The 8,846-nt window shown below is 40.4% G+C and overlaps 1 gene segment (V, D, J or C); it reads left to right on the forward strand.

Moving 5' to 3' along the window:
* Positions 1–2,974: 2,974 nt before the first annotated feature.
* Positions 2,975–3,771, forward strand: LOC103731254. The segment is given in 2 exon segments: positions 2,975–3,218; positions 3,347–3,771. Coding segments are annotated over 2 exon segments (477 nt in total).
* The last annotated feature ends 5,075 nt before the right edge of the window (positions 3,772–8,846 follow it).

An 8,846-nucleotide genomic window follows, 5' to 3' on the forward strand; every position in this document is an offset into this window, starting at 1 on the left:
ATCTGACCTTCAGGGATGTCTGCCCAGAATAACAAATGTACATAGCTGTTTTTAGGAAAGTTCTTAGAAGTTCCTCATTCCTGTGGGAAAATATTGCCTCATGCAAACCCATCATTTCAGCTCTGCAGTTTGTGTCTAGGAAGATGTGGTCCAGTCAGTTTGATGGCCAGGATAGAGAACTCTAATCTGGGTAAAGTTGCGGCAGTTTGAGCAAGAAAAGAAACCTAGGCCAAACCACTGTTATTCCACTAGAAAGTAGTGTCAGCCAATGATTGGATAATGTGGGAGAGAACCAAAGGGATGGTAGTGACCTCAACACCCAGATGTCTTCTAAGAGCTTCCCTAAAAGTAGCTGTCTGCATGTGTTACTCCAGGCAGGCATCGCTGAAGGTCAGATACAAGCAGAATGAGCATCACACGCATACTGTCAGCAGAGGTGGCCATTGAAATAGACAGTAAGGAGGATTGTGTCCTCCTGTACCTGACAGGGATGGAAAGCATTTTCCTGGGTGCCACAACTGAAAAGGACAAATATTGACAGAAGTATCTGCCTCCAAGGAAAGGGAGATTTACTCAGCGAATGATACAATGCAGGGAATGCATGAGTAAATACAACTTGAGGGGGAGAAATGTTATACATTTACACATATATGTTCATATATGAAAATCTTTTATGTATACATACGTATTTATGTAAAGCTGAAGTTCATTATCATAGCAACTGAAAAGGACAAATATTGACAGAAGTATCTGCCTCCAAGGAAAGGGAGATTTACTCAGCGAATGATACAATGCAGGGAATGCATGAGTAAATACAACTTGAGGGGGAGAAATGTTATACATTTACACATATATGTTCATATATGAAAATCTTTTATGTATACATACGTATTTATGTAAAGCTGAAGTTCATTATCATAGCTGTTCTTAAATATTTACGGGTATGGGATGTGAATGAGCACTTCATTGGTTCTCTATAACTTCAAATGTCTTGGGAAATGGGTACACAATTGATGAATGAATAATGGAAATGGGTACACAATTGATGAATGAATAATGGAAATGGGTACACAATTGATGAATGAATAATGGAAATGGGTACACAATTGATGAATGAATAATGGAAATGGGTACACAATTGATGAATGAATAATGGAAATGGGTACACAATTGATGAATGAATAATGGAAATGGGTACACAATTGATGAATGAATAATGGAAATGGGTACACAATTGATGAATGAATAATGGAAATGGGTACACAATTGATGAATGAATAATGGAAATGGGTACACAATTGATGAATGAATAATGGAAATGGGTACACAATTGATGAATGAATAATGGAAATGGGTACACAATTGATGAATGAATAATGGAAATGGGTACACAATTGATGAATGAATAATGGAAATGGGTACACAATTGATGAATGAATAATGGAAATGGGTACACAATTGATGAATGAATAATGGAAATGGGTACACAATTGATGAATGAATAATGGAAATGGGTACACAATTGATGAATGAATAATGGAAATGGGTACACAATTGATGAATGAATAATGGAAATGGGTACACAATTGATGAATGAATAATGGAAATGGGTACACAATTGATGAATGAATAATGGAAATGGGTACACAATTGATGAATGAATAATGGAAATGGGTACACAATTGATGAATGAATAATGGAAATGGGTACACAATTGATGAATGAATAATGGAAATGGGTACACAATTGATGAATGAATAATGGAAATGGGTACACAATTGATGAATGAATAATGGAAATGGGTACACAATTGATGAATGAATAATGGAAATGGGTACACAATTGATGAATGAATAATGGAAATGGGTACACAATTGATGAATGAATAATGGAAATGGGTACACAATTGATGAATGAATAATGGAAATGGGTACACAATTGATGAATGAATAATGGAAATGGGTACACAATTGATGAATGAATAATGGAAATGGGTACACAATTGAATGAATAATGGAAATGGGTACACAATTGATGAATGAATAATGGAAATGGGTACACAATTGATGAATGAATAATGGAAATGGGTACACAATTGATGAATGAATAATGGAAATGGGTACACAATTGATGAATGAATAATGGAAATGGGTACACAATTGATGAATGAATAATGGAAATGGGCACACAATTGATGAATGAACAATGGAAATGGGTACATAAGCACAAAGGAACCTTATTCAACTATAAAGGAAAAAATTTCTTAAAGCAAGTTAGAACTATAATGACAAAGACACAAGTTATGGGTCAAACTGTCTCCAAAGTTGAATTATTAAAACCTCAAGAACATATTCCATTGTTCCCTTCATTGGGATGTGGTTGTACTGTTTACCACAGCGATCTTTACTGAAGGATTCTGCAGCTTGGCTGTTGGTACAGCCCATGCTCTGGGAATGGCAAGCCCATGGCAAGACCAGGCCTGGAGGACGAGAGTCTGAGGTTCTGGATATTGTCGTTGTTTCCAAGATCACTCATATATGTGCCCTGAATAATCTGCTGTATTTCAGACATTCAGTAGTCTTCTCTAGCTTACTTTGGTTTTTGGTTTACACTTAACTTTTAAGAAGACTTATTTCCTATGACAAATAAATCTTTAGTGCATATGTGACTGAGAGGAAGTTGTTCTCTACTTAGTTCCTGACAGTGAATCATGGTGTTTCTTTGATTTCAGCATGCAAACTCAGCACATTGTTGTATAAACACTGGAAATATCCACCTCTTTGAAATTTATTAATAATGACACAACAGTGTGCACACACACCAGTATTTATCTCTATGTGCTTACCCTGCACTTACTCTCTGATCTAAGGCCTAATTTATTTGACCTATCACTATTTTATGTGTTGAGTCTCTCATAAGCCTTTAGAATATTTGACCAGAGGCCTCACTAGTTAGGGAAGCCACCACAAGGTGGTAGTAGACCTCAGTGCAGAAAATTCATTTCAGTGCCAGTTGAATATGTAGGCTTAGGGCAGAAGTGAGCTCTTCTCTCATTGGTGGGTTCAACTCAAGACCTAGATGTGAACTGAGAAAGGGGATACACTGGGCAGGAGCTGTTACCTGGCTAGTGATCACATTCTACCACAGAGTTTCGTGGGGAAGAGCAATGAAGGCTTGTGATCCCACTTTTCTCACGTTCCTGTGGCTGCAGCTGGACTGTGAGTGCATGTTCTGGAGCAACAGGATAATCAGTGGGCACTCCTGAGATATCAGGGAGAACTCTGCTATTCAGGCTTCCTCTGCTTACTATAAAAAATGACCTGACAATCTTTTTCTTCCCGCACAGGGGTGAGCCGAGGAGAGAAGGTAGAGCAGCTTCCTTCCACCCTGAGTGTCCAGGAGGGAGACAGCAATGAGATCAACTGTACTTATTCAGACAGTGGCTCAGACTACTTCCCTTGGTATAAGCAAGAACCTGGAAAGGGTCCAAAACTCATCATTGTCATTCATTCAAATTCAGAGAGAAAACAGAACCAAAGATTCACTGTCTCACTGGATAATAAAGCCAAACACTTCTCCCTGCACATTGCAGCCACCCAGCCTGGAGACGCAGCCCTCTACTTCTGTGCAGCAAGTACACACTCTCCCCAGACACCTGCAGCCTGTCCTCAAACCTGTTATGGGGGCTGGAGCCCCACTCCAGGTCTTTGTCAAAGATCTCCTAGCGCAGCATCTACCAGACATTTGTTTCCAACTGAAGCCATCATATAGAGACTAAAAGCACATCAGAAAGTAAGTTTCAAAACACTCAAAACAATTTAGAATATTTTGTTAACTTATTGTTGTTGAATATATTACTTTTCAATTTATTTCTTGTGTCTATTTAAGGTAGAAAGCATGATATTTTAATATACATCAGTAGAAAGAACAATAAGGTATTAGACAAAGAAATGCACTGGCCAGGGTTTGGGAAAGGCTAGTGAAGCCTCCGTCACCTGTGTGGCACACCAAATTGAGGAACATCTACGTGCTCTGCAATGCTAGAACTGCTGCAGACAGAGACTTAAAGGAACCAGTGGCCTTTGTCTTGACACGTGCTTAAGTGTGGCTTTACAATTGCTTTGCAGACTTCTCAGTTAAATAAGCTGGGAAGATCAGTATTATACTCCTTATTATGCACAAACTTTTCACTCATTTGTTACTTTTTTGTGTCAAAACATCCATGGCACTTTTAGGAAGCCTGAATTTTGGTGATAGGGAGGATATTGAGCACATGAGTAATCTTCATCTCTGACACTATCTTTACTTTTTCCTACACCTGTTTCAAACAATTGATCATTTTTATAAAACCCATCATTGCTTAAATTTCTTTTCTGATTTGATTTCTAATTCTCCCCCGAAAATTGCAGTGTACTACTAACAGGTTAACTTGGGAGTTATAACAATTCATATAATCATTTTGTCTTAGACTTTATGCATAAGTCTAAATACACAATCATATTATAAATTTTATCAATAGTTATTTTCCAATAACTTAAGGCTAAATTTTCTCATGAAAATTCACATAATCTATACGAATTAGGGTTGTTTTACTAATTTGGAGTTTCCAAGCAGTGGCACTGAATGACACCAAAAAATTTTTCTTTTTTTTTTTTTTGGTTTTTTTTTGAGAAAGGGTCTCCCTGTAACCCCAACTAGCCTGAAACTCACAGAAATCCCCTGGCCTCTGGCCTTGAACTCACAAAGATCCACCTGCCTCTGCCTCCCAGGTGCTGGGATTAAAGGCATGCACCACCACGCCCGGCTACCAAACAATTTTTATATTGTTGTAGTAGCAAAGATATGTAGAGCTGAATTATAGTATGAGTGTGATTAATGCCTCTGGTGAAGACTATACCTAAGCAAGTGGCTTTATCACTAAGAGAACAAAGAATGGGGATGGGTATATAACTCACTTTAAACACTGTTTACCAGAGTGAGGCCCTAAATTCAATCTCTGGTACTAAAAAAAAAAAGTCAGGAAAGCAAAGAATTGGAATTCTAACATAGAAGTGAAAAATGCTAATAAAAAAAATTAATGTTACAAAGTGAAAAAAAATGATGCTGAACGTTTCACGGGAGAAGGAATGCAGCAAGGTAGTATCATTTTTCCTTAGGGAAAAAATTTTCTTGGAGCCTCATGGAGCACAGAAATCCTTGATTTAGTAGTCATGGCAATGCAATAAAACAATATGTAAAACAGTAAGTGATAAGTAAGTAAATGGCCCTGGTAATAAGGTTGTCAACACTGTATTAGAAGGAAGGCAGGAAGGATCACCAGACCTGTACCTAGGATTCCATCCACCACTCTCTCCTGCTCCTCACCTGCACTTAGACTTGGTAGGCACTGAAGCATACAGGGGCTGGAAGATTAACTCAAGGTGGGACTCTAAGATGAAGATTTAGTGAGATCACTGTTAATCTCAGGTGTAACTTTTTGGTGATGCATCTAATTCCAATTCACCCACAGTCCAGTAACTACTCATCCATGCGCCTATAAGTAAACCCAATTAGATGAATGGCTTACCGAGTTAGATTTGAGTTGTATTCCTTATTCTGTTATCAGTGTCCTACATACATGTTTGTTCACAGCCCCAAGAAAAGTAATAGAACAGACTGCAAATTTGGTTCCAATCATATAAAGAATTCTGTTTTGGTAGTATTGGATGAACTGTCTCCTTCCTGAATGTACTTAATCTTCTGAATAGGTGGCCATTTTTACAGGGAGCCAAGGCATCTCTGGAATGTCTGGAATGTTTCCAGAATGCAAGTCACCTAGGTTTGAGTCATACTGAAGGCAGATAAGCACCCTGGCAAACAGATAGATAGGGAAAGAAGGAGAGATTTCTGGCTTCTCCCCCTTATTTTTAACTTGGGCAGGGACCCCACTCCAGCTGATCTACCTGGACATGTCCAAGATCATGTTATTCTGGTTATGTCTGCTTGAATGAAGCTGTGGGCCTATTCAGCCCCCTCTTTGTTTAAGTTGACCAACCAGTTAATAAGGGGAGGAGGACTTGCCTCTACCATCAAGACACTTAAAAGCCCAATCCCTGTCAGGGAACTTGGGTTTCAGTTTCTAAACCCCCTTCCCACTTGTGGGGAGTCTCTCACTCTCTCTCTGTCTCTCTATCTCTGTGTGTGTGTGTGTGTCTGTGTGTGTTTCTTAACTGTTAACAAATTTTGTTGCCTTCTGTGCCAGAGATTTTTTTCTGTCTATAATTGGCAGAGAAAATTAATCCAGTCAAGACCATTACATGGTAATAATTGCTTATTAAATGAAACAGCAAGAAAGGCAACCTTTTGACATGATGAAGGTGTAAGAGTGAAACCACTGAGGACAAGTCAGCCTTCGGGTTGCAACAGCAAGAGGTTTATTTAGTACACAGGTACCTGTGGGCACAAAGTCTCCTCGGAGGACTTGCGCGCCCCCATGCTGTGTTTTGGCACTTTTATAGAGCAGAAGCGGGGTACAGAAGCAGAAGCATGGTTATTGGCCCATTCAAACGAGTATAAAGCATGAGGAAGTTAAGTTGCTAAATTCTGGGTGGGTGACTTATGGTACAGATCTGATTTCCTGGTATCGAGCCCCGGGGATTGCCAGATGCAGATGGCTTGACCACTACGTCCTGTTTTTCTGATAAGCTAGTTTCTCAATGCTTGACCTCTTGTCAGGCATTCCTATCAGGTGGCCTCATGGCACCTAGGTTTTTCATTCCTCCCTTTTTCTTTGACATATGAGGGGAATCTTTCACTCATCATAACATATCGGGGTCCTGGGTTCTTAATGCCTGGTATTGACTGGTGAGGACTAGTGCCTGAACTACAGATAGCCGATCCTTTACGAATTGGACCAGCCGATTAAGTATACAGGGCCCTAAAGTTAAGATTAAAAACAAGAGGACTAGAGGGCCTGCTAGAGAGGATATCAGAGTGGTGAACCAGGGAGACTTATCGTACAGTCCTTCAAACCAACTCTTTTTTGACTCGAAGTTACATTTTCTTTCTTCTAGTCTTTCTTTCAGCTTGTCTAGAGTCTGTGTTACCACTCCTGTTTGGTCTGCATAAAAGCAGCATTCTTCCTTTAGGGCTGCACATAAACCTCCCTGTTTCAGAAACAATAAGTCTAATCCCCTTCTATTCTGTAGCACTACCTCGGAGAGGGAGGTCAGGGAGTCTTTTAAGGTTCTTATGGACTCCTCTAAGGCTATTAGGTCTTGGTTCATGGCTTGATGTAAGAGCATGAACTGGTCTGAGCGAACTAAAGCAGTTGCTCCTGTCCCAATGCCCACTGCTATACCCCCAGCTCCTAATAGTATAGCCAAGGTTAGGCTCACTGGTTCTCGTTTGAATCTGACAGAGGTGGGGGTTTCCAGATAATGCTGCAATACATAGCTGTCCTCATGCCAATAAATTCTGGGCCACAACTGTACCAGGACACAAAAATCTCGGGTTAGATTTAGAACGGCGAGAGAGACGCAGGGAGTCAGCTCCGTGCTGCATGCCCAATAGGTGCCACTAGGGGGCACAGGTATGCGTCGGCCTGGAGGGAAAGGGAGGAGTTATTCTTAAGGCAATGTTTAAATCCAGTGGGCGCTTTTCCGATGCAGGTGCCTGTTGAGGTAACCTGAGTCAGGGTGAGTGTGTGGGTGGAAGAGGTGCAAGTGAGGGGGGCAGTAGAGTTCGCGGGGAGTATTGAGAAGTTTCCCTTGACGGCTATGCCCTCGTAATAAGGGGGGCTCGGGTTCAAACAGAGCCAGCAATTCTTAGATTTGTTTGGCTCCGAGTGGTTCAATGCCTGGAATGCTCCTCTAACGAGGTTCAGGAGCCTGTCACCTGTTCCAGGGTATGTGGGGGGCTTGCTTGATCTATAGCTTTGCAGGATGGGGGTGGTAGCTGAAGATTATCTGAAACAGCTAGTCAAAATGGAGTTAGTGCCACCTTAAGCCAAGCAGATTACAGAAGCAGAAAGGAGCGGTTAGATGAGAGTCCCACATTCTCTAAACCCCTATAACCCAGGAGGGGAAAGAACAGTTAAAGAAAAATATTATGATATTTATGATATCTAAAGGCAGAGGAAGGCTCAACTAAGTTGAGGCCTGGCATATGAAAAAATGACCCCTAATTGAAAGAGACAAGCAATCTCTCATGCATAGATCTACTATAAGAAGGGGCTGGAGTTAGTGTTGCACTCCTTGATCCTTAGCGCTTGAGAGGCAGTTTGGAGGATCTATGTGAGATCAAGCCAGTCTGGTCTACATAGTGAGTTCTGGGCTAAGACAGGGCTACATAGTGAAACCCTGTCTCAAAAAAGAATGGGGAAGTGTCAGCCTAGAAAGACCTTGATCCAGAACAGGAGTGTCTCAGAGTATCCCTATCAATCATCACCTGTTTTCATGAAGTGCCTTTTGAAGAGAAATTTTAGGTCTTTTTTTTTACTCAAAGAACTGCATTGTCTGAGGCAAGTTGCTGGACTCTTTGGCACAGGAAGTCCTGTCCAGGGATGTTAGGTCACACTCCGAGGTAGGCGATAAATTGGCTATTTACATTCCTAAGATAGCCTGAGAGAATTTGCTTTGTATTTGCCTATTTTAACTCTCCATAATTGCTGAGGTATTTAAATTAGAACGTTAACACAAGTGTGGCTATTATCTGGGAACTGTAGTTCACCGTCTTCCTGTTTGACCAGGCATCACATTTTGTGCCTTTTGTGCTTAAGTAATAAGCATTCAATATATTCTCAAAATACTGTGTTCTTCTACTGGTATTAACAATTGTTCAAGCTAATGGTTTCTCAAATTCATTGA

The sequence above is a fragment of the Nannospalax galili genome, unplaced genomic scaffold, assembly GCF_000622305.1.
Source record: "Nannospalax galili isolate Female #2095 unplaced genomic scaffold, S.galili_v1.0 scaffold2154, whole genome shotgun sequence".
NCBI lineage: Eukaryota > Metazoa > Chordata > Mammalia > Rodentia > Spalacidae > Nannospalax > Nannospalax galili.